The 27,963-nt window shown below is 34.8% G+C and overlaps 1 protein-coding gene across 5 annotated transcripts in view; it reads right to left on the reverse strand.

Moving 5' to 3' along the window:
* LOC101955809 (vascular endothelial growth factor receptor kdr-like) overlaps positions 1–27,963 on the reverse strand; it is a 291,669-nt gene that overhangs the window by 113,037 nt on the left and 150,669 nt on the right. For 4 of the 5 annotated variants that reach the window (XM_078034616.1, XM_078034613.1, XM_078034614.1 and 1 more), the window contains one exon: positions 25,610–25,729. The exons of the other annotated variant lie outside the window; for it this stretch is intronic. In XM_078034616.1, coding sequence (XP_077890742.1) covers positions 25,610–25,729 — 120 coding nt within the window. The remainder of the gene's footprint in view (positions 1–25,609; positions 25,730–27,963) is intronic. 5 annotated transcript variants of the gene reach the window in all.

The raw sequence follows: 27,963 nt of genomic DNA on the forward strand, positions 1-27,963 counted from the left end.
TAATTAATTGAAATGCATTCTTTTGTTATGTATAACTAATTAGAACAAATTAAAAAACTTAAAAAGTATACAAATAATGATAAACATTTTGCAGATAGCGGGGGCATCACTTATACCCCTGGTTTATTCAGTGTTTATATCATGAATGATTTGTTTTATTCATGTATCATTAATACATATTAATTATTTGTATTATTGAATCATGAATAAATTGTAATAATTTGTACCACTAAACAAAAGGCATAAATTGGAGAAAAGATAACCTCTTAAACAAATGATGAGAGAAGTAATATTAAATCACATCAAATAAATCAATAAAATCAAGTGCAAACAATAAAATCAAGAATGAATAAATGGGATGGTATTAAACTAAAAAGCTTCCACACAAGAAAGAAAACAATCAAGAGTGTGATAAAACAGCCTACAGAATGTAAGAAAATCTTTGCCACCTATACCTCAGAGAAAGTATTAACATCAATGATATATAAAAAACTCAAAAAGCTTACCACCATAAAATAAATAATACAATCAATAAATTGGCTAAGGAAGTAAACAAACACTTCACAGAAGAAGAAATAAAATCTATCAACAAATATATAGAAAAATGTCCAACATCTCTAGCAATTAGAGAAATGCAAATTAAAACAATACTGAGATTCCATCTCAATCCATTCAGAATGGCAATTTTCAAGAATACAACTAAGAATAAATGCTGCTGAGGATGTGGGGAAAAGGTTTACCCATATGTTGCTGGTGGGAATACAAATTGGTGCAACCACTCTGGAGATTCCTCAAAAATCTTGGAATGGAACCAATAAATATTGACTCAGTTATCCAAATCCTTTGTATATATCCTGTTTTATCCAGATTTTTGCTGCTATGACTAGAATACATGACCAACATAATTGTAGAGGAGGAAAGCTTTATTTGGGGGCTCACAATTTCTGATGCCTCAGTCCATAGTCAGCACTCTGCATTCCTCAGAACTCGAGGTGAGGCAGGACATCAATGGAGTAAAAGTGTGGTGGAGGGAAGCAGCTTACATGATGGTCAGGAGGTAGAGAGGGAGAGCTCCACTTTTCAAATACAAGTATGTACCCAAATGTCATGTCCCCAATGTCCCATCTTCTACAGCCACACCCCACCTACCTTCAATTACCACTCAATTAATCCTATCCGGTTATAAGTTCACTGATTATGTTAAGGCTCTCATAACCAAATACTTTCTTCTCTGAACATTCTTGCATTGTTTCACACATGAGTTTTAGGGGGACACCTCACATCTAAATCATACCATAGTCAAATGACTTAAAATAAGCATATTATAGTGGCACAGCCATATCAACATTTCTAGCACTTGTATTCACAATAGCTAAGCTATGGAACCAAACTAGATGCCCTTCAACAGATGAATAGATTAAGGAAACATGGTATATATACACAGTGGGACATTACTCAACCATAAAGAATGGAATTATGGCATTTGCTGATAAATTGATAGAACTAGAGACTACTGTGCCAAGGGAAATAATGCAATACCAAAAACCAATGGCTGTATATATTGGGAGGAAATTTTTACCCCTCACACATCAGATAGAGCACTAATCTCTAGGGTATATAAAGAACTCAACAAGTTAAATACAAAAAAAAACCCAATCAATAAATGGGCCAAGGACATAAACAGACACTTCACAGAAGAAGATATACGATCAATCAACAAATATATGAAAAAATGTTAATTATCTCTAGCAATTAGAGAAATGCAAATCAAAACCACTCTAAGATACCATCTCACTCCAGTCAGAATGGCAGCTATTATGAAGACAAACAACAATAAGTGTTGGTGAGGATGTGAGGAAAAAGGTACACTAGTACATCACTGGTAGGACTGAAAATTGGTGAAACTAATCTGGAAAGCAATATGGAGATTCCTTGGAAAACTTAGAATGGAACCACCATTTGACCCAGCTATCCCTCTACTCGCTCTGTACCCAAAGGACTTAAAAACAGCATACTAAAGGGACACAGACACATCAATGTTTACAGCAACACAATTTACAATATCTAAACTGTGGAACCAATCTAGATAACGTTCAGTAGATGAATTAATTTTAAAAATGTGTCATGTATACACAATGGAATATTACTCAGCAATAAGAGAATAAAATTATGGTTTGCCAAATGTCTTCTCTGATATAAGGGGGGGGGGTAACTCAAAATGGGGTTGGGAGGGATAGCAAGGGAGGAAGATTACCTCTAGGTAGGGAATAGGGGTGGGAGGAAAAGGGGCGGAGAAGGGGAATAACATGGATGGTGGAAGGAGACCCTCATCATTATACAAAATACATGTATGAAGATGTGAATTTGGTGTCAACATACCTTATATACAATCAGAGCTATGATAAATTGTGGTATAAATAAATATTTTTTTAATTATGGCATTTGCAGGTAAATGGATATAGTTGGAGAAGATATAAGGTGTCTGACTCATAGTTGGGTAAGGAGAGGGAACATGAGAGGAATTGACAAACTCTAGATATGGCAGAAGGGTGGGAGGGGAATGGAGTGCGAAGGGGGCTAGCAAGGATGGTGGAATGTGATGGACATCATTATCCAAAGTACATGTATGAAGACATGAATTGGTGTGAACATACTTATATACAGAGATATGAAAAATTGTTCTATATGTGTAATAAGAATTGTGATGCATCCTGCTGTCATGTATTTAAAAAATAAAACCAATGAAAAATCCAATGGCTAGATGTTCTCTGTGATATGTGGATGCTGACATACAATAAGGCAAGGTAAGGAAGAACAGAAGTTCATTGGATTAGACAAGGGAGAATGAAGAGAAGGGAGGGGGGATGGGAATAGGAAAGATAGTAGAATGATTCAGACATAACTTTCCTAAGTTTATATATGAATACATGACCAGTGAAAATCCACATCATGTACTACCACAAGAATGGGATCATAATTTTATACTCAAATTATGCATAATATGTCAAAATGCATTATAATGACATGTGTATCTAAACTGAACAAATGTATTTTTTAAAAAAGAAAGAATATAGGAGATTATATCAGATAAATAGAATATCATAGCTTGAAAACTGTGAACAATGTTGCATACTCAAATGTATTAAAGAAAATATAAGATAATATAAACAAAATATAAAAAACTCTGAAACAACATTAAGACACAAACATAAGCCAATTGAGGAAGGAGAGTCTAATGGCATTTATAACCTATTCATAGAAATAAGGGCAGAATATTTTCAACATGGACATCAAGTTACAGAAGGCACAAGGGATAAGACCAGAAAATAACCTCTACATGACACATTATAACTAAAACATCAATAATACAGATCAAATAATTTTAAAGGCTACAAGAGAAATTGAATGTAGCATTTTGAGGAAAACAATCCGGAAAAAAAATTCAAATTTTTCAGCTCAAATCCTAAAATCCTGGAGACGCTGGAACAATGTATTTCAAACCCTAAAAGCTAACTGCCAAATAAGATTGCTATATAACACAAAGCTATCCTTCATCACAGAAGAATAAATGAAAACTTTCCAAGATAAGCATACATAAAATAACTCATGACTGCTATGTCAACAATGCACATGATTATTAAATGAATTCTACACACAGACATAGATGATAATAACAATGAAGACAGGAAATTACATAAATCTCATTAGAAGAATAGATAAGCAAATGAGAATTGGGACCCAATCAAATGTTAGAAATAAATCAAAGTGGAAGGGCATAATAAAAACTTCTCTACAGTGAATGTTAATGGTTTCAACTCTCCAATTAAGCAGACATAGACTTCCAGATTTGATTTAAAAACAAGATCCAGCTATATTTTGCCTAAAAATGTACCTCATAGGCAATGATAACAACAGGATAAAAGTAAAAGAATGAAAAATAAAATTTCATGCAAATAGAATTTGATAGCAAGCAGGAGTACTTATACTCATATCTGGCCAAAAAGTCTTTCAAACCAAAATGAGTCAGAAGAAAGAGTGAAGAACACTACATACTGATCAAGGTGGAAATCCAACAAGAATATATATGAGGGTGGTAAAAAAGAAGATGGTAAATACTTATTCCCCAAATGTTGGTGCTGGTAATTACATAAAGCAAAACTACTCAACATAAAGGATCATAAATATCCCAATACATTTAGTGATTTCAACACAACTCTTACAGGTAAGTCACTCAAACACAAAATACAAAAAAGATTTTAGGGCTAAAACATGCTGTAAATCTAATGGACATAACGTATGAAGAATATGAAGAATATTTCACCCAACAACAGTTGAATAACACTTTCTTCTTTTCTGCTCATGGAACAGATAAAATCAAAATAAAGTCAAATTTTAGTCCTTATGGGTAGTCTTAGCAAACACTAAAATGTTCAACTAGTTCCTTTCATCTTATTAGAACAAAATGAAAAGAAATTAAATAGAAAGAAAAATACAAACTATATAAATTTATGAATATTGAACAATACGTATTTGAATAATAAGTATGTCATTAAGCAAAGCATGAGAGAAAATTAAAAATTCTAAGAATCAAAATATTTATACCAAGATCATAAAACTATGACAAACCAATTCCTAAACCAGTAAAAAGAACATCAAGGAGCTAGGAATCAAACCAGAAACTCTGCGTCTAATAGAAGAAAAAGTTGGCCCTAATCTCCATCTCATGGGGTCGGGCTCCAAATTCCTTAATAGGACACCTATAGCACAAGAGTTAAAATCAAGAATCAACAAATGGGACGTATTCAAACTAAAAAGGTTTTTTCTCAGCAAGAGAAACAATAAGAGAGGTAAATAGGGAGCCTACATCTTGGGAACAAATATTTACCACTCACCACTTCAGATAGAGCCCTAATATCCAGAGTATACAAAGAACTCAAAAAAATAAACAATAAGAAAACAAGTAACCCAATCAACAAATGGGCCAAGGATCTGAACAGACACTGCTCAGAGGATGATACACAATCAATCAACAAATACAGGAAAAAATGTTCACCATCTCTAGCAATCAGAGAAATGCAAATTAAAACCACTCTAAGATACCATCTCACTCCAGTAAGAATGGCAGCCATTATGAAGTCAAACAATAACAAGTGCTGGCGAGGATGTGGGGAAAAGGGTACACTTGTTCATTGCTGGTGGGACTGCAAATTGGTTCAGCCAATGTGGAAAGCAGTATGGATATTCCTTGGAAAGCTTGGAATGGAACCACCATTTGACCCAGTTATTCCCCTTCTCGGACTATACCCAAAAGACCTAAAAAGAGCATACAACAGGGACACAGCTACATCAATGTTCATAGCAGCACGATTCACAATAGCTAGACTGTGGAACCAACCCAGATGCCCTTCAATAGATGAATGGATTAAAAAATGTGGCATTTATACAAAATGGAATATTACTCAACACTAAAAAATAACAAAATCATGGCATTTTCAGGGAAATGGATGGTTTTAGAGCATATTATGCTAAATGTAGCTAGCTAATCCCTAAAAAACAAATGCAGAATGTCTTCTTTGATATAAGGGGGGCAATTCAAAACAGAGCAGGGAGGAAGAGCATGAGAAGAAGATTACCATTAAATAGGGACGAGAGGTGCCTGCGTGGCAAAGGGAGAGAGAAGGGGAATTGCATGGAAGACGGTAGGAGACCCTCATTGTTATGCAAAATCACATATAAGATGGTGTGAGGAGGAAGAAAAAAGAGAGAGAAACGTGTCACAGTAGATTGGGCAGAAAGAGGTGATGGGAGGGGAGGGGAGGGGGGATAGGAAGGGCAGCACAGTACAATGGACACTAGTATGGCCCTATGTATAAATGTAGCTGTATAATCAATGTGATCCTGCAATCTGTACACGTGGAAAAATAAGATTACATACACCATTTGAATCAAATATATTATATGTCAAGATCATTGTAATGTTTTGAGCAACTAATAAAATTTTTTTTAAAAAAAGAACATCATGAAAGTCAAAATAGAAAATTAATGAAATAGTTAATAAAACAATAATAAAATGGATCAATGAAACAGAGTTTTTTCTTTGCAAAGATGAAAAAATTGATAAACACTTAGCCAAGAAAAAGAAGTAGAGAAGACTCAAATTAATAATATTAGATAAGAAAAGGGAGATATACACTGAGGGCTGAGGTTGTGGCTTCATGGTAGAGCACTTGCCTCACATGTGTGAGGCCCTGGGTTCAATCCTCAGCACCACATAAAAATGAAATAAATAAAATAATGGTTTAAAAAATAGACATCATTGAAATCAAGTGAATTGTTGGGGACTACTTTGAAAACATACATTCCAATAAATGGAAAACTTAAGAAAAATGGATAAATTTCTATACATACATGACATAGAAAAATTAGGCCAAGATGTCACAGAAAATCTAAACAGACTAATAACAAGCAATGATATGAAATCAGTAGTAAAAAAAAAAAAAACTAAAAAAGAGAAAAGCCCCATAACAAATGAATTCATAATGGAATTCTGCCAGAATTCTACCTTTAAAGAACTAATATCAATGCTTCTCGAATTATTTGATGAAATGAAAAGGGAGTAAACACTTGCAAATTCAGTTAACAATGCTCTGTTATCAAAATCAAATAAGGACACCTCAAGAGAAAAAAGTAAACCATGGAACAGTGTCCTTGATGAACACAGATGTAAAAATCATCAATAAAATACTAGCAAATTAAAATGAAAAACAGGTTTAAAGGATTATACAACATGATCAAGTTGGTTTTATTCTAGGGATGCAGGATAGTTCAATACAAACAAATCAATAAATATAATACTGTATTTGTCTTCCTTCTGTTTATTTCTTGGTTTTCATTGGTGCTTTATAGATATACATAAATGTGAGATTCACTGTTGTATATTGATATATGAGCATAGCACAGGTCAGTTTCATTCTTCAGGAAGGGGAACATGGGAAGGAAGTAGGAGAAGAAAAGTGAAAATACTGATGACTGAAATGGAGCAAATCATATTTCATGCATGTATGGTTATGTCAAAATTAATCCAACTATTATTCATAACAAAAATATACTAATAATAATTAAAAATAAAAGTAATATAAAATATTAATAAAATCAAAGACAACAGATGCAGAAAAAGACTTAAAAAATTCAGCACCAATTCAGGATGAAACTATGAAACAGAAGGAACTTGTCTCAACAGCATGAATGCCATTTATCACAAACAACAATAAAACATCATATTTTGGGTGTGGGGAATTACCAGGGATTGAATTTAGGGGCATTCAACCACTGAGCCACATCTCCATCTCTATTTTGAATTTCAATTAGAGACAGGGTCTCACTGAGTTGCTTAATGCCTTGATTTTGCTGAGGCTGGCTTTAAACTCAACATCCTCCTTACCCAAACTCCTGAGCCACTGGGATTATAGGCATTGCAACTGCACCAGGCTCAACATCATATTTAAAGAAAAGAAATTGAAAGCATTTAATAAAAGATTGTACTCAAGGATCAGATGTACACTTTCACCTCTCCTATTCAATGGAGTACTTGAAATTTATCAAAAACAAATTGAAATGAAGTTATTTTAAATATGTACCTTAATCATGTAAATTAAAGACAGTTGTTTTTTTCTTCTTTGTAAATTTATAAGTGCTCATTTATTTATAAGCCAACTTTCTAGCACACAAACACAACATAAAATACACACATGTACACAAACATGCATAAAAAGAGACTAAAATAATTTTGTAACTTTTAGTTTCATCATTTTCCAGTTTTTAAAACATTGGGCTATTGGCATCATTACCATAACTATAGGCAATCCATAATCTTAAATCTGCATTTTGTAAAGGTATTAATTAACTGAAACAAGGTAGAGAATTTATGTATCAATGGGCCTGAACTTGGTCTAAAAATTGTTGATAAAAGACTAAGCAATGATCCAGTGAAAGCAAAATGTTTAAATGTGAGGCTTAATAATGCAGAGTTAATTTAATAACTTTTCCTATTTTAAAAGTTAAAGAACTTCTATTTTAAGGGTTTATTAGTAGAGAAATCTTTGCAAATGGAAATTTATTATCATAAAGTCATGTTTTGAAGAATTAGTCAATTGATAAGTCATTCCAATGAAATTTCTTATCAGATGGAGCAATTCAGATAAAAAGAAAAAAAGAGATCTTTCCCTGTTATTAGTTCATCTTAGTTGTATGGGACATTAGGATCCATTCTGACATAAATATGAAAGATGAAATATAATTTTCTCTAGTTCAGTCTCCAGTACCTCCCTTTACCCTCCCTTTCTCCCTCCTAATTCCTTTCCTTATACTCTACTAATCATTCTGCTAATTACTTACAGCTTTTTTTTTTAATTAAGTGCCTTCACTGTGGTATATTCATGTATGTACATAGGAAAGTTAGGTCACTAACTCCCACTTGATTCCCTTCCTCTACTCCACTGATCTTTTGTCTATTTTGACAGAAACCGTTTCCCATTTCATTTTGTTTCTTCCTTATTTTTGGACTAGCTTCTGAGAGAAGAAAAAACATTCAACATTTGGCTTTCTAGGCATGGATTATTTCACTTAGCATGATGGTCTCCATTTCTATGCATTTACCATCAAATGTCATAATTTCATTCTCCTCTATGGCTGAGTAATATTACATTGTGCATATTATGGTTTAGATGTAAGTCCTTCTTCAAAAGCTCACAAAGACAAAGCAAAAAATTTAGAGAGGAAATGATTGGGTTATGAGTATTTTAACTTAATTATCATATTAATCCCCTGATAGGAATTAATTGGATAGAAATTCTAGGCAACTAGGCTGTGGCTGGAAGTGGTAGGTCCCTGTGGGTATGCCTTTGGGCTCGCGCTCTCTCTCTCTCTCTCTCTCTCTCTCTCTCTCTCTCTCTCTCTCTCTCTCTCTCTCTCTCTCACACACACACACACACACACACACACACACACACACACACATAATTACTGGTGGCTATGACCTATGCTGCTTTCCTCAATCACACTCTTCTACCAAGATGTTTTATCTCACCTCAATCCCCAAGGAATGGAATTGGTTATCTATGGACAAAATCCTCTGAAACTCTAAACCCCAAAATGTTTCCTTCTCTAATTGTTCTTCTCAGGTCTTTTGGTAATGGCAGTGAAAAAGTGACTAAAACTGTGTGTGTGTGTGTGTGTGTGTGTGTGTGTGTGTGTGTTATTATGTTTTTCTATTCATCTGTTGATTGGCAACCAGGTTGGTTCCATAGCTTGGCTACTGTGAAATGTGCTGCTATAAAAATTTCTGTCTGCAACCCTATAATATGCTGATTTCAGATCTTTTGGATACATACTCAGGAATGGGATAACTGGGTCATGTGGTAGTTCCATTCATAGTTTTTTGTTTTTGTTGTTTTTAATGAATCTCCATTCTATTTCCAGAGTGGTTGTATTAATTTGCAGTCCCACTAATAATGTATGAGTGTACCTTTTCCACCACAAACTTGTCATCAATTATTATTGTTTGTATCTTTAATAATTGCCATTCTGATTTTGGTGATAGTGAAGAGCATTTTATATACCCACCCAATCAGCCAAAGCTTTGAGTTTTTCCAACAGTATTTTCTTCCTGCTTTAATGCATCATATGTTTCAATTTTTTCTGCCTTCTACCTAATAGTGGCTGTTATGGTTTAAATATGAGGTGTCCCCCAAAACCTCATGTGTTAAATAATGCAATAAAAGGTTAGAAGTAAAATGATTGAGTTATAAGAGGTTATCCTATTCAGTGCACTAATTCACCAAAAATGAATAACTGGGTAATAACTGTAAGTAGTTAGGGTGTGGCCAGAGGAGCTGAATCACTGTGGGATACAATAATTCAATATATAGAATAGAGAGACAAACATCCCTAACCAACAACAGGCCCCAAGTAGAAGCCACTAGAGGGAGAACTCAGGTCTCAGTCCTGGATATTTACTCATACATCAAAACAGATAGAAGTCTCTAAAACAGAACAAAAAATAATAATAATTTCACATGAAAGGATACTTATACAAAAGAGGAAGAAAAATCTATCTCCACTGATGTTCAAGTCCATGATATCTTAAAACAGAAGGAAACAGGCAAATTTCTCCCCAAAATTTACAATCCCCCCAAAATAAATACACAGATATGGAAGTGGATGAAATTCCAGAGACAACTATTAAAAATTGATATTAAAATGTTCAATAAACTAAAAGATGATCAAGTAATAAATTAAGAGTAAAAACAGGAGATTAAAGATCATTTTAATAATGAAATAGAGATATTTAAACAAGCCAGTCAGAACTCCTAGAAATGAAAGGCATAATGAATAAATCTTATTAAAAATTTGCTTAAAAGTATCAATAACAGAACATACTGCACAGAAAATGGAACTATATGCTTCAAAGACAGAAATTCAGGTCATGAAAATGAGGTACATAAACTTGAATACACTGTATACAATAAAGAAAAGACATAAATAAAAGATCATGATCAGAATATATAAAAACTCTAGGACAAAATCAAGACAAAAAACATGGGATTCATCAGAATAAAATAAAATATAGAGATAAAGGGTTAAGACATCAAGAACCTCTCCATGATAAAATGGAGAAAAATTTTCTCAGAAATGAAACAGACATTAACTTATAGGAGTCATATAGAATTCAATATAAACTAGTTCAAAAAGAACAACTCCACGAAATAAACGTAATGAAAATGACTAACAGAAAACAAAGAAATAATATTAAAAGATATAACAGGAAAATAACAGCTCATTTTTAACGGAAAATCAATAAGGCATGTTTTAGATTTCTCAAATCAGAGGCTAAAAGCAAGGAGGGCCTGAAATGAGATATTCCAATCTCTAAAAGCAAACAATTGCCAGACAAGTTTGCTATATGCACCAAAGCAATTTTCAGAATCAATGAAGAAATGTAAAAGTTTCCATTATAAGTGTTATGCTTTACACAATACATGTCCCCCAAACCCTAATGTGTGAGAAAATGGAAGAAAGTTGAGAGATGAAATTATCAGGTTATGAGAATCTTAATATAATCAGTGCATAAATTCCCTGATAGGGATTAACTGGGTGGTAACTATAGGCAGGCAGTGTGTGACTGAAGGAAGTGGGTCTCTGGGAATGTGCCCTTGGAGTATAAATATTTTGTTATTGGTGAGTGTTAGGTCAGTGGCAGTGACTTAAACAAAGCAGCCCTCGTGGAAAAGAAACATCAATCAGGTGCCAGCATAAACATCAATCAGGTGCCGGCATAAATGCCTGTCAATCAGCAGGACCCAAGGCCAATCCTGGCATGCATCCAACTCCGCTTACCAACTCTAACAGGACAAGGGACTCTCAAAACACCTTTTCCTGTCACAAGCCCTTCCCTTCCTGCTGTAAGCCCCATAAAAGTCCAATCCTGTCAAGCTTCTGTGCAGTTTATCTTCAGACCCTTCTCCTGTCCACTCTGTCAGTCTGATGGAGTTCCACCCAGGAGTGAATCTCAAATAAAGCATGTTGGATGACCTTTATGAATCTGCCTCCTTTGGTGGATGCCCAACTCGCCTGATTTTACAGTGAGCAGAGAGAGAGCACTCTCCTATGTATGCTTACTCTCTCTCTCTCTCTCTCTCTCTCTCCTCTCTCTCTCTCTCTCTCTCTCTCCCTCCCTCCCTCCCTCTTTCTTTCTCTGCATCCTGATCAACAGATCCTGAGATGTCTTGTTCCTTTATGCCTTTCTGCCTTGAGCAATGGAGTTGTCCTTTCTCACCTTGAACACTGAGCTACAGAGTTGGCCATCTATGGACTGAGACTTCTGGTACTCTGATCTCCAAGTAAACTTTTCCTCCTAAAATTGTTCTCATCATATCTTTTCAGTACAGTACCAAAACAGTTGATTAAAACATAAATTTGCATGTAGAATGAGGTCTTTGCTGTGACTAACCTGACTATGTGATTTAGAAGTTTGAGAAGGTTTTTGGAATTTGTGGAAGAAAGTTTGAAAAATTTCTAAAAGCTGGAAAAAATTTCTAAAGCTGGAAAGGTTTGGAATTGTTGTAAGCATAGTTTAATGGATGACTCAAGTGAAAACACAAATTACCAGAATGAAGATATAACTATCCACAATAAAGAGGGGTTCATAAGGCTTTAGAGGAAAAGGAGGAATCTGTTTGAAAGTGGACTAGAGGTCATTTAAGTTACATTCTGGCTGAGAAGTTGTGTAAAATTTTCCCATGTCCTGAGACTATGTGAGGCTCAATTTAACCTGACAGAGAAAATTTCAAGGGAACAAAACTTCAGGGGATGGCAAGGGTATTGCTGGTGGCTTTTAGCCAAGTTTGTTGTGATAATATGGAGCAGAAACAAACCAGAAAGATCCAAAGAATTTGCAGTTTGGCCAGAAGGAAGGTGTGATTGTTAAAAATATTAAAGCCACTAAAGAAATGCTAAATGCTTTACCAAGAAACAATAGTAAGTATGACTTTAAGGCATCTCAAAGATTGGCATGAGTACAAATTTCAGGTTCCTTTGAACATGAAAAAACAGCCTCTACCTCAGAGCAAAGCCTGTCCAAGGAAGGGGGTGTGACCCTTGTCCTTGGAAAGATCCATGGAGCACTCTTAGGCACATATCCACCCTGCTGAATTATTTATCTACAAATAACAAGAGAGATCTGCTGCACCAGGTGTCCCTGACTCAGTCAGGCTAGGTGGGGACCCATAGCAACCCCCTAGTAGCCACCAATCAGCATGAGACAGGGAAAATTACCTGAGATGCCAGATGACCCTCCCAGTAGTTTATGGTGGTTGATAACATGTTGGGAAATCATGTAGTTCAGCCTGAACACCCCTCTTGGCTTAAACCAATCAGTTCAATGAATCCCCCTCTTATACTGACCAGTCACCCTTACCCAACTTGTTCCCACCAGTGACTGTACTAATCATGTTTTAGAGTTGTTTTATGATTTTCCCACGGTGTGTGATGATTTGTTAAGAGATGCTATGATATATGTGAAGTCCCTGCCTTCCCCAAAGAGTGTATAAAACTGCTGCAAACCCTGGGCTCGGGGCCTCTCAGCATCACCAGTTGCTGTGTGTGCATGGAGGACAGAGCTAGCTCATAATAAACGCCTCTTTGCTGCTTACATGGATCTTGGTCTCTGGTGGTCTTTTGGGGGTCCTGAATTCGAGCATAACAGAACAATGTCCTTGATGAACACAGATGTAAAAATCCTTAATAAAATAATAACAAACTGAGAAACTAATGTGACTCCATTTTGAAAACAGTTTCTACCTCAAAGCCTGTCCAAGGAATAGGGGCATGACCCTTGTCCTTGAAAAAACCCACAGAGAGCTCCTAGGCCCATACTCACTCTGCTGAGTTGTTTGTATGCAAATAACAGGAGGGATCTGCAGCACCAGGTGTCTCTGACTCAGTTAGGCTAGTTAAGGACCCATAGCAACCCCCTAGCAACCACCAATCAGCATGAGACAGGGAAAATACCTGGGATGCCAGATGACCCCCCAGTAGTTTATGGTAGTTGATAACATGTTGGGAAACCCTGTAGTTCAGCACATACACCCCTCATGGCATAAACCAATCAGTTCAAATGAATTCCCCTCTTGTACTAACCAATCACCCTTACCCAACTTGTTCCCACCAGTGAATGTGCTAATCAATGTTAAAAGTTGTTGTTTGACTTTTCCGCGGTGTGGAATGATTTGCTGTGTGATCTTGTGATGCATAAAGTATCCAAAAAAACCTATAAAATCTCACTGAACAAAGGACCTGGGCTCACTCCCTGGATCACTGCATTAGGAATAGTTGTGAGTCCAGGCTTGAGCTTGCAATAAAGACTCTTGTGTGATTATATAGGATTCAGCTCCTGGAGATATATTGGGGTCCCACGAATCTGGCATTACAAAACCACATTCAAAACACAACAAAATGTGTTTCATCCCAGGGATGCAAAGTTAGTTAATTCAACATAATCAAATCAATAAATACAATTTACCATATAAATAGAGTTAAGGATATTAATCATATCATTATCTAAAGAGATGTAGATAAAGCATTTGACAAAGTCCAAAACCCATTCATGTTTAAAACACTAGAGAAATTAGGATAGAAGGAACTTATCTCAACATTGTAAAGGCTGTATGTTACAACTCAAGGATAACATCATACTAAACAGAAAAACTGCAAGCATTTTCTCTAAAATCAGGAACAATACCAGGATGTCCACTCTTACCACTTCTATTCATTATACTACTCAAAGCTCTAGTCATTGCAATCAGGCAAAAGAAAGAAATTAAAGGTATACAAATAGGAAAAGAAGTCAATTATTTCTTTCTTGCTAATGATATGACCCTATATTTATGAGCTCCCAATAATGCATCAGAAGACTTCTAGAGCTGATAAATGAATTCAGTAAAGTAGCAGGACTCAAGTTCAACTTCCATAAATTAATAGCTTTCCTATACTACAGTACTTATTCTGCCTAAAAAGGAATTAAGAAAATTATCCCATTAACAATAACCTCAAAAATAAAATAAAATAAAATACTTGGGAAATAAATCATACCAAGAAGATGAAAGACCTCTAAAAATCTATAGAGCACTGAAACAGAAATTGAAAAAGACATCAGAAGATGAAAAGACCTAACAGGTATTGGGGTAGACTGGATTAATATTGTGAAAAATGGATCAAAACCTGCTTATGATTTTGAATGCCTGTAATCCCAGTGAGAAAGATTGTAAACTTGAGTTTAACCTCAACAATTTAAAAAATTCCCTAAGCAACTTATTGAGACCCATGTCTCAAATTTTTTTTAAAAAAAATTTAAAAATAAATAAATAAATAAATAAAAAGAGAATGCAGCTCTATGTTTAAATGACCCTGGATAGAATATCTGGTACAGGAAGGAAGGAAGGTAGGAAGGAAGGAAGGAAGGAAGAAAAAGGACAGGGAAAAGGAGAAAGGGAGGGAAGGAGGGGCAGAGAGGTGGGGAGGAAACAAGAAGAAAATATTCAAAAGAGTTTTTGGTATGTGGGATTGAACTCAAGGGAGTCAAACACTGAGCGTCATCCCCATACCTTTTTATTTTATATTCTGAGATAGGGCCTCACTAAGTGCTGAGGGCCATTGCCAAGTAGGAAATTTCCTTGCCAGCATACCCCATGTTGCTTAGAGGAAGGACTCGAGGAAATGGACTTGCCTTGGACATTAGCTGTGACATTGCATGTGTGTTTGAGAAAGGTGACCCTGCTCAAGGACCAGGGTGAATCCAGGTTTAGGGTATATCCTGCAGGTTTTAGGAAGTATCCCGCTCCTTGGGTTTAGGGCGTTCCTGGTTTAAGACAAGTTTAGGGCATTCCCAGTTTAAGACAATCTGGGTTTAGGGCAGTTCCAGGTTTAAGGTTATTCCTGCTGGGAATAGGATAAAAAGCCTGGTGGAGTACGTGTATTTGGCGGCAGAAGAACTTGGATTTCCCCGGAACGTGTTTGTACAGGGCTGGTGTGAGTTCGGGAATAAAGAATTGCTGTTTGAATCTACAAAGCTGTGAGTGGCTCGTGATCTTGTGCCCAGCCAGACTGTGGCAACTAAGTTACTAAGGCTGGCTTCAAACTTGAAATCCTCCTGCCTCAGCCTCCTAAGAACCTGGGATTACAGGTGTGTACCAATGCACTGGGCTAAGAAGAAAACGTTTAAAAAATAATCATAGCCTTAGGAATGAAAGCAAAAGCCTTGCAACTGCTAGAAGAATATATAAGGCAAACAATTTATCATATTTCCATAAGAACAAATTTCTTAAACATGACCCAGAAAGTTCAAAAAAATAAAACTAAGAATCAGTAAGTGGGATGATATGAAGTTTTTGTTTTTTTAGAAAAACAACTTCTGCATAGAAAAGAAATGATAAAAGTGTGAAGAGAAATCTAAACAATGAAAGAAAATCTTTTCCAGTTACTTCCCTAGCATGGGATTAACACTCACAACATATGCAGAACTCAAGAAGTTTATCACACACACACACACACACACACACACACACACACACACACGAAAAAAAATCAATAAATGGCAAAAAGAACTAAAGAGACACTTGTCAAAAGAAGAAACACAAATGGCCACAAAATATATGAAAACATGTTCAACAACCCTAACAATCAAATGCAAATCAAAACTTCACTGCGATCTCCCCCTCACTCTCGTCACAATGGCAGTCATCAAGAATACAAATTATAATAATAAGTGTTGGCAAGGATGTGGGGGAAAGTTATGTTCATTCATTGTTGCTTGGGCTGCAAATTATACAACCACTCTGGAAAGCAGTACATAGATTTTACCAAAACCCTGAAATGAAAACACACTATAATACTCTTCAGTATTTATCCTAAAGATTTAAATCAATGATATATTCACATCAATGTTTACATCAAGGCAACTTACAATAGCCAAGATATGGAAGCAGATAAGGTACCTGTCAATAGATGAATACATTAAGAAACTAATAGACAGAGAGACACATATATAGTATATATATTTAGACACATAACAGATAAGTTTTGTTTGTCATAAGAAGAATGAATATGGAGTTTGCAGTTAAATGGATGGAACTGGAGAATATCATGCTAAGTGACATAAGGCATACTAAGAAAATCAAGATGGAATATTTTCTCTCATATGCAGAAGCTAGACAAAGTAAGGGGAAATAAGGTTTTTGAGATATTAAAAAGATAAAACAAAGATCAGTAGAGTAAAAGAAGGAGATTGAGGGCTTGGGGTATAACTCAGTGGTGGAATACTTGCCTAGTGCATATAAGGCACTAGGTTCAATCCTCAGTACCATATAAAAATAAACAAATGAAATAAAGGTAGTATGTCTATCTATAACTATAAACAAAAAAGGAGATTGAGTGAGAAGAAGGAAGGATGAGAAAGGGGGGAAATGCAGAGTTTAATTTGATAAAATTCACTATGCATATGTATAAATATACCACAGTGAATTCCACCTATGTGTATCTATAAAGCACCAAGTAAAATAAATAAATAAATAAGTGAATGGCAGACCAGTAGAGGAAATGAAAGAAGGAAAGGGAGGAAAGGAGGGAAGAGTAAGCACCTGGAACTGAAATGGAGTAAATAAAATTTTAAGCATATATGATTATGTTAAAATGAACCAATTATGTAGAAATATAATGTAAAAATAAAAGCAAAAGAGACATAAAGGAAAGAAAATTGACATTTGGATTTTACCTAACTCATCAAATTACACCATTAAGTAAATCAACAGATAAGCTGTAGAAAGAAAATGTTTTAAAAAATTCATACATAATAGACTGTTACAATACCATTGTTTTTGTTTGCTTGTTTGAAATAGGCACAATATTTGAGGTCACTTCACAAAAGAACACATGGAAATGTCCATTAAACAAATGAAAAAGTTCGTATATAAGATGTGAAATTTAATATGGTAATGTAATACACCTGCCATAATAGTAACAAATGTTGTCTAAAATATGGGTCAATTGGACCTCTTACATTGTATGCAATTATGTTTTCCAAGCAAAACCACTTCAAAAAACCTAAGTGAATTTATTATAAATTATGTTTTCCAAGCATAAGCACTTGGAAAAATCTAAACTAATTTCTTATGAATCTAAACATACACCTACTCTAAATAATAGGCATTCCCATTCTAGTTTTCAGCTATGTTAAATCAAAGCATTTAACCTCTAAATACTTTCAGTAGATTATTCAGAGAAGTTTTATTTCATAATATTCTAAAACTATAGATTGTTCATGGATCCATTATTACAAAAATAGCTAAATAAATTTTATAATATCTATAAGAATATATACTACTTAGTAATAAAAAGGAACAAAAATAAGGATAAATTATGATACATGCAACATGGACAAATACTAAAATAAAATCATAGTATTTCATAAAACTTTATGAAATTCTATTACAGTGAGAATAAATATCTAGTGATAAATTCAGAACCATAGTTCCCTCTGGGGATGGAAGGTATATAGGAATCAGTTTTGAGGGAACATAAATAAATCTGGGGAGTATTAATGAAGCCAGATTTACAGATAGGGTTAGTGTAGTTAGGTAAATTGGGTCTAATATATCCCGTAAAATCAAGATTGAAGGCCATATTGAAAATGAAGTCTAGGAAAAGGGGGATTGAAAATGTCCCCATGGCCCAGAGCCCATCCCAAGGAAATGTTAATTAAGTAGCTCCAGCAAAGAGATGCTAATCCAAAAGTCCTTCCTGCCCACATTGCTCCTCTGGCCCATCTGTCCCTCACCTTTTGGGCCTTCCCACCTACATTCCATACTGCAAGATAATAGAACAAAGGACAGGAATGCAAGCCACAGGAATGCCAGAAATCTGAAAGTAAACCTTAGCTATAAAAAAGGGAAGACCTCCCCCTTCCATGGATTCCACCTCTTGGGTCCCCTTCTTTCTATGGGGAGAAGTCTTTTCTGCTGTCCTTTAATAAAGTTTCAACTTTCCACTCTAAACTTGCCTTGGCGTGCTTCTCTGGAGTTATATTTCAGCATTGGGGAAGCAAGGACTCCTCATCGGTAAACATTGGTAACACTGATACTAATAAGTACCCCCATAAGGATTTAGGTAACATAAGTATTCATGTGCCAAACTTCACTATTTCTGTATATAAATTTTACTGAAAGAGAACCCAAAATAAATAAAACTCTGTTTAATGATATGCATTAAGTGTTTAAAGATATCTGCAATTTAATTTGTTATGCATCAAAAGACAAGATTAGTTAAAGGATGAATGGAGAAGATACTTCAATAGATATGTTATAAAGAAAATACCATAAAGTGTTAATTATAGATTGTATATATTGGTTGTATGGGGATTGACTTATAGTTCTTTTAACTCATCCCAATTTTAAAAACTTTTTAAATAAAATGTTGAATAAATATTTATATCCAAAGATGTTCATCAGTGTTAGTGATATTAGTATATTAGTCAGAAATTGGAAATGATGTATATGTTTGTTTGGTTTTGGATCTATTCTACAACTATGAAAATGATGCTTGCAATTAGCAAAATAGTAAGATTGTATTATGCTGTGTTAATGCTGGATAAAAAATACAATGCCATTTTCAACATGCATAGGAACAAAACAGCAGATAGAAATCTAAACTTTCACTCTTGGTTGTGTGTGCATGGTGAGATTATGGGTGCTTTTACGTTTCTTATGCTAGGATCTTCAAAATTTTCAACCATTTTTATGTATTAGTACCCACATACTTATTTCTAGATAACAAAACAAAATTATTAGATATATGTTCTCATTCTGGATCTTCCTTCTAAGGGTTGGTGATCTTAGATAAGTCACATCTCCCTTCTGTGTTTCAAGCTTTCTTCCATTAAAAAAAAATACTTCCAAGGCTAGGGCTGTGGCTCAGTGGTAGAGTGATTGCCTAGCATGTGTGAAGCACTGGGTTTGAGTCTCAGCACCATATATAAAAATAAATAAATGAAATAAAGTTCCATCAACAACTAAAAAAAAATTTTTTTTTAAATTACTTCCAAACAGCTCCTCATCCTCTATTCTTTCATTTCCTATCTTTTTCTCTGGGACTGTTATTTATGTTCTACTAAGTCCATTCTTGCTACTTTCTCACTTTTGGGACAAATGGAAGATTTTAAACTTTATATTAGTTTGGTTTGAAAAACTACTGTAGTAGATTTGCAACATATTTTCTTGTTCTCCCATTCTCTAGTTCCCCAAACAACTTTGTCATCAGTCATTTTTCCTGCTAGTACCTCCAGAGAATATAACAGCTGACTAAAAATTGAGGCTGGGTCCATTAAGCCTCAACTGGTGTAGTTACTAATGCTATTGCTAATACTAGTATTCATCTCATGGTCCTAAAAAGCATAGCAACTATTCAGAATTGAGTCTATCTGAACCCTACAGAATCTCCCAGTTTCATTGCTATTTTTACAGTGAAGATTATTCTCTCCATAGAGAGAAAATTCAATCCTGATAAAACTTAAATCAGTTAGAGAGGCCTTAAGAAAACTATTAGAGCAGTGCTTTTCAAATTGTGGGTTAAAAAGGTAGATTGAGGGCTATGGTTGTGGCTCAGTAGCAGAACACTTGCCTAGCATGTGTGAGGCACTGGGTTCGATTCTCAGCACCACATATAAATTAATAAAAAATAAAGGTCTATCAACAACTCAAAAAATGTTTTTAAAAAGTTGATTAAAAAACAGAAACCTGTAACCAGTATTTTTATAAAGAATAGGAATAAAAATATCAATGCATCACATATTTGTGGGTAATTTTAATAAATCTTTATTCATTTATATACTGGACTATATTAGAAATTGAATCTTTCATTTGATATCTGTTTTTTAAATGGTTTGAGGGACTGGGGTTGTGGCTCAGTGGTAGACAGCTTGCCTCTCATGTGTGAGGCCCTGAGTTCGATCCTGAGTATCACATATAAATAAAAAATAAAATAAACTATTATGTCCATCTACAACTAAAAATATTTTTAAAAGGGTTTGAAAATACTCTTCCTGTCCAATTATCTCATTTTAATGATGGGGTAGAAGAGGATCAAAGAAGAGAAAGTACTTATTCGAAGTCTCACACTAACTTAGAAGCAGAAAATAAATCTGTGCTTGATAGGCAATGGTCAATAGTTACTATGGCTATAATTGACCAGGACCCAGAGTACATGAAACATCTACTGAATTTGAAATTAAGAAAGAAGGACCAAGAGTGGGTAGTTCCATCTGAAATTTAACTTAGGAAGCAATCCAAGAGATGATGACCTTGAGCAGACTCTCCTCCCATCTGGATAAATATCATCAATTGAAGTCTTACTGAGATGAGAATGACCAATTTGAGACTAGAACACACTCTTGTACCTCTGACCTCTAACTGTATCCAAGCTCACTCTTATATTAGGACATTGAAGGAAAGAGTAGTAGAGTGGAGTTCTGTGGAAGGGATAAGCTTTTTAGGTTTGACCTTTAGAAAAAGAAAAAAGAAAAATGCAAAAGACATATGAAATTCGGATCCCAAATCAGAGCCATCATCTAGAAAAAACTTCAATGAGATCTGCGATGCTTTTTCAATCTTCTCTTTCAATCCTGCATTAATTTTTATAATTCCTGTTTCTTCATACTAACATCTTCAAACACTTAAAATCAAAGGGCTGAATATAAGTAAGTGATGCTTTCAAGCACAGTTGCAATCTGAGAAGAAAAGAAGCAGAAACAGCAAGTTGAACCAGCATAGGAAAAAGCCACAATGCCCCCAGCAGAGATGGTTAAAGGGGGAAGAAATGACAGCTTATAAAGAGTCTTTGTTTGGAATTCCTAAGGGCTAAAAATCCCTGCAGTTTAAGTTTCTTTTTCATATTTTGCTCTCTATTTTTTCTTGTCTTTTTCATCATTTATTGTTTTTTTCTTTTTTACTTTTTCATGGTAAACTTGATTTTTGAATACCCAAGTTCAAACAGCAACTTAAATTCTACTTTATACTGGATTAGTGACTGCCAATGCTGCAGCCAGACTGGGATAGGAGAGATTCTACTAGACAGATTAGGGAGAAACTCAGGGAAGCCATGGTTTCAGCCAGTCCTCTGGGATAAGAATTGTGCCTGATAGGGAAGAGAAGTGGAACTGAGCAGGGTCATAAGGAAAGTTATAATCACCACACCACTGCCCAAAAGCAAGAAGGGGTTCTGGAGCACACTGATTGAGACAATCTGAACAAGAGGGTAAAACAAAATACACATTGGCCTAAAGGCAATCATGTTAAAGGGCTGACTAACAACCCTGACAGAATTTTGCCCCAAACCCCCATCAATGACAAAGACATTTTGAAAGTCTGTTTGAAGTGGGTAGCTTTCTAACACCATAGCTAACCAAGTTTAAGGATGAGGTGAGCTCAACATACAGATTCCCCTGACAAGTTTGACTGGTATGGGTCAGAGCTGAGAGCAAACGGTATGATAATTGTTTCCTCTAAAATTCCTAATAATTGGAAGATTCTAAATTCAAAATCATGGAAAGAAAAGACTATTTAGAAAATTTCAGCAAAAAAAATGAATTTACGTACAACAGGTACTATATTAAACACTGATATTAACTGATTTGTGGTATCTCCCCACATTTTTGCTTTGTCAGAGTTCTAATTTTAGGTATGTTGTCTATTAAATAGATCTTCTCTTTATACCTTTTTCCTGTTCTCCATCTCTATCAACTTACACTCTTCATCATTTTATTATCATTTTGACTTTGGCCCTGCCTTCCTCCCCTAGATTTTTTCTTCCCTTTTTCATGTTTTTTTCTTAATTTTCAATCACTTTTTCCAATTCAGCTTAGTGTACTATCATAAATTATCCTCTCAGCCTATTATAAGTTACTTCTCATCTGTGTGTCTGTTTGTTCAATACAGTTATGGAGATTATTTTAAATAATTGTTATAGCTTATGTTGCTATATTATTTGCTTCCAAATTACCACTGTTACTCATTTTTTCAAAGTTATACTGGTAGTTGAAATTAACAGTTTGATTACATTGACTGGATAAGTTGAAGGTAACATATGCACCTACCTTGAGATTCATTAAAAGACAACGACCCAGTAAAGAACCCCAACATGAAAAACAAGTGGAAAATATCTCAAAAGTCAGGCAAACCTCAAGCCTGTGTGGCCATATGAGCAAATAGTTCAAGAATATGCCTCCAATAATTTATGACCCCTCAATAACTAAATCCACAGGTATTCATTTGGATTAGATTCCAGAAAAAAAATTAAAAGTTGATGGTTAATATTTTCAATGAAATAAAAGAGGGTCTAAAGAATAAACTAAGATAGAAAATACATGAAGAAGAAAAGCACTTTAAATAGCCAAGTTATGGAGGTAGTCTTAGGTATCCCTCAACAGATGAGTGGGTAAAGAAAATATAGATATACACAATGAAGATTTATGCAGCCATAAAGAAGAATGAATCATGTCAATTTCTGGTAAATGGATTTAATTGGAAAACATCATGCTAAGTGAAATAAACCTGACTCAAAGCCAAGGGTTAAATATTTTCTCAAATATATGAAAGGTAGAAAGGAAAAATAGGAATTTTTTAAAAAGGAAACTTATGACAATAGTAGGGAAACCAATAGAGTATAGAAAGGGAATTCAGTAGGAGAGAGTAAGAGGGCATACTCTTTACTGAGGTATGAAGCCTACCAAAATATTGTCTAAGTATGTAAATATCACGATGAATCTTGTTTTTATATCCAAATACAATGCATGAATTTAAATAATAACTTCAACCATCAACAATAATAATAGAAGGGAGACCAGTAAAGTAGATCAATGGTCCCAGGGGATGAATGAACGGAGAGATAGGGAAGGTAATGGGGGATGAGAATGAACAAATAATATGTGCATATAAACACATGGAATACTGAATTCCAATATTATGTATAATTATAATGTACCAATGAAAACTTACATGTTAATAATTAAAAAAGAATAAGATCATGGCATTTGCAGGGAAATGGATGGCATTAGAGAAGATTATGCTAAGTGAAGTTAGCCAATCCCCAAAAAACAAATGCTGAATGTCTTCTCTGATATTAAGGGGGGGGACTCAAAGTGGGGTAAGGAGGGAGACCATGGGAGGAAGATTGTCTCTAGATAGTAATAGGGGTGGGAGGGAAAGGGAGGGAGAAGGGGAATAGCTAGGATGGTGGCAGGAGATGGTCATCATTATACAAAATACATGTATGAAGATGTGAATTTGGTGTCAACATACCTTATATACAAACAGAAAAATTGTGGTATAAAGGTGTATTAAGAATTGTAATGCAAAAAAATAAGAGAGCTCATGTATAATGGCATAATTTGGCAAGAACATACTTTATATACAGAGTTATGAAAAACTGTGCTGTGAATGGATAATTATGAATGTTATGCATTTCACTATTGTCATTTATGTAAGAAATGAATAATATATATATATAAATGAAATGAATTGAAAAGGGGACCCGAAATTTAAGATAAGGGATGGATAAACTTTCAAGAAAATAATAACAGAAAAAAATTTAAGCCATTTATAATGAGATGGAAATCCAAACACAGGCTGCATTCAGAATTCCCAAATAGATAAAAAATAAATTATCCATGTCACATTATAATTAAAATCACATACCAAACAAGGGCAAAATTTTAAAAGTCTCAAGACAGAAATGTCAGATGACATTTAGAGATAAGCAAATCAGATTTATTTCTGCCTTCCCAGCAGAAACAAATCATTCAACAAAAGTTATGTTCGATTCATTGTACTGTCTTTCCTATTCCCATCCCTCCTCCCTTTCCTTCATTTCCCTGTATCTAATCCAATAAACTTCTCTGCATCCCCTCCCTACACTCCCTTGTTATGAGTTAGCATCCACATATCAGAGAATATTTGGCCTTTGGTTTGAGGGGACTGGCTTAATTCACTTAGCATGATATTCTCCAGTTCTATCCACTTACCAGAAAATGCCATAATTTCAGTTTTCTTTCGTTGTGTGTGTGTGTGTGTGTGTGTGTGTGTGTGTGGGTGTGTGTGTGTATGTGTATGATTTTCTTTATCCATTCATCTTTTGAAGGGCACCTAGTGTAATTTTCTGATTTTATGTCTTCTAGGTATCAGCAAAGGAGTGGGACAACTGGGTCAAATTGTGGTTCCATTCCAAGTCTTTTTTTTTTGGGGGGGGGGTACCAGGGATTGAACTCAGGGGAAATCAAATACTGAGCCACATCCCCAGCCCTACTCTGTATTTTATTTATTAGAGACAAGGTCTCATTGAGTTGCTTAACACTTCACTTTTTTCTGAGGCTGGCGTTGGACTCGGGATCCTCCTGCCTCAGCCTCCCAAGCCACTGGAATTACAGGCATGCACCACCATGCCCCACCCATTCCAAATTTTCTAAGAAATCTGCATACTGCTTTCACCCTAATGTAAACAGAAATAACAGCTTTAACTCTTTCTCTGGGGAACTACTGCCCCAGGGACTGTTAGATGATATCAGATTGTGATGAGGGGGGGTGGTTTGACTAATGGGTGATTGACACCAAATTCTGGGACTATTTTGGCGTGCATATGTAGTTTCATACACAGGTTGTATATTTTAGAGAATCATGGCCTACTTTCCTTCTGTATAAAAGTAAGAATACATATTTTGAGTACAAGATAAAGCACTTAATTAGGAAAATGATAAGCAAGATGTGTTCAGTTTCTAAGACCAGGATAGACATTTATAGAAGTTTTCATTTAATAACAACTGGATTAACTTTCTTAGCAGTTGCTCATGGAACCTTCTCCATGAGCATATTTTGGGTCATGAAGCAAGTCTTAGCAAATAAAATGTATTTACTCCTTTGCATCTTATCACCCATTCATAATATTACGAAATTGGAAATCAACCAGGAGAAAAATAATAGAAAATTCACAACACATGGAGATTGAACAGTATACTTACAAGTGATGAAGGAACAAAACTTGAAATGAATGGAGAAATTTTAATAATCCTAGGATAGGGCTGGGGTTGTGGCTCAGTGGTAGAGCACTTGCCTGGAATGTGTGAGGCCCTGTGTCTGATCTTGAGCACCACATATAAATAAAGTAAAAAAAAAAATTCATTGGCAACTAAGAAATATTTTTTAAAAGTAAAGAAAAGAGATACGAAGAGATACAACCTACCAGACACTCTTAGATAAGAGAAAGTCAGTATTAAAAGGAATATTTAGTAGCTATGAATATATATATTTTTAAAAACTTAGAAACATCCCAGATAAATAACTTAATAATGCATCTCAATGTTTGAGAAAAACATGAACAAAACAATTGCAAAAGTGGTATAGCTAAATAAATGAATTAGATTAGGATCAAATGAAATAGAAAAAAAAATGCAAAGGATCACTGAAACAAAGAATAGGTTCCTGAAAATATCAAAAAAGATTGATAAAACCTTAGTCAAAATGGCCAAAAGAGATAGAAGCCCCAAATTAATGAAATTAGAGATGAAAAAGGAGATATCACTACAGACGTACCTACCACAATTGAATCAAACTATAGAAAACATAAGTAGGATAGTAACAAGCAATGAAATTGAAGCTGTAATAACCCCCACCACCACCAAAAAAAAGAAAAAAAGAAAATCTCAGAACCAGAGGGATTCTCAGCTGAAATTTACCTGATCTTTGAAGATTTAATGTCAATACTAGTCAAGGTATTCCAGGAAATAGAAAGAGGAGACAATCCCACACTCATTCTAATATGTCAGTATTACATTGACACCAAAACCAGATAAAGACACTTCAAGGAAAAGTACAGACCAATATCCCTGATGAACATGTATGCAGAAATTCTTAATAAATTATTAGCAATTTGTATTCAAATATAAATTAGCAAGGTTGTGCATTATGAACAAGCTGATTTCATTCCAGGAATGCAATGAAGTTTCCATATATATAAATCAGTAATTGTAATTTATAGCATAAATAGAATGAAGGACAAAAATCACATGATAATCTCAAGAGTTTCAAATAAAGTCTTCAACAAATAACAGCACCCACTCATGTTAAATATAAGAAAACTAGCAATAAAAAACTTACTTCAATATCAAAAAGGTTATATGTGACAAAACCAAAGCAAACATCTTATTGAATGAGAAAAACCTGAAAACATTTCCTCTGAAATCAGGTGCAAGGCAAGGATATCTACTCTTACCATTCCTATTCAATGTAGTCCTTCAAGTTTGGCACAGTGGTACACACCCATACCCAAGCAACTCAAGAGGCTGAGATAGGAGGATCTTAAGTTCAAAGCCAGCCTCTGCAACTTAGTGAGGCTCTAAGCAGCTTAGTGAGATCCTGTCTCAAAAATGAAAATGACTGGGGATGTTCCTCAGTGGTTAAACACCCCTGAGTTCAATCCCTAGTGCCTAAAAAGGTTAAATTATCCCTGTTTGCAAATGATATTATCCTATACTATGAAGGCAGACAGACAGACAGACAGACAGACACACACACACACACACACAAAGACTTCTAGAGATGATATTCACCAGTGTAAAATACAAAATCAGTAGTTTTTCTAGATATGATAATACATCTGATGAAAATTAAATCAGAAAATAATACCATTCACAACAGCCTCAAAGTAATGAAATATCTAGGAATAAACCTCTCTAAGAAAGTCAAAGACCCCTACAAGGAAAATTATAAAACACTGAAAAAAGAAGTAGAAGACACTAGAGAATGGAAAGACCTAACATGTTCTAGGTTAGGCAGAATTATTATTATAAGAAGATACACAGATTCAATACAAACCCCATCAAAACACAAATTACATTTTTCACAGAATTAAAAGATAGTCCTGAAATTCATAAGGAAGGATAAAAGGCACAGAATATCCAAAACAATTCTGAGCAAAATGAGCAATGATGAAGTCATCACATATCGTCTTTTAAATTATATAGAGAGCTATGTAACAAAGACAGTTTGGCATTGCCATAAAAAATAGACAAATGGACCAATGGAATAGAATAGTAGACACAGAGACACAAACTCACAGAGATATAGTCATTTTATCCTTGGCAAAGGTTAAAACATATGTTGTAGAAAAAAAATGGCCTTTTAAGCAGGTGTTGCTAGGAAAACAGCATATCCATATAAAAAGGAATTAAACTATATCCCTATCTCTTACTCTGTACAATAGGCAGGTCAAAGTGAAACAAATACCTAGGAATTAAGCCAGGAACTTTGTAACTGCCAGAAGGAAACATAGGGTCAACACTCCAACAAATCAGTACAAGCAATAACTTCCTTAATA

This window comes from Ictidomys tridecemlineatus, chromosome X (genome assembly GCF_052094955.1).
Source record: "Ictidomys tridecemlineatus isolate mIctTri1 chromosome X, mIctTri1.hap1, whole genome shotgun sequence".
NCBI lineage: Eukaryota > Metazoa > Chordata > Mammalia > Rodentia > Sciuridae > Ictidomys > Ictidomys tridecemlineatus.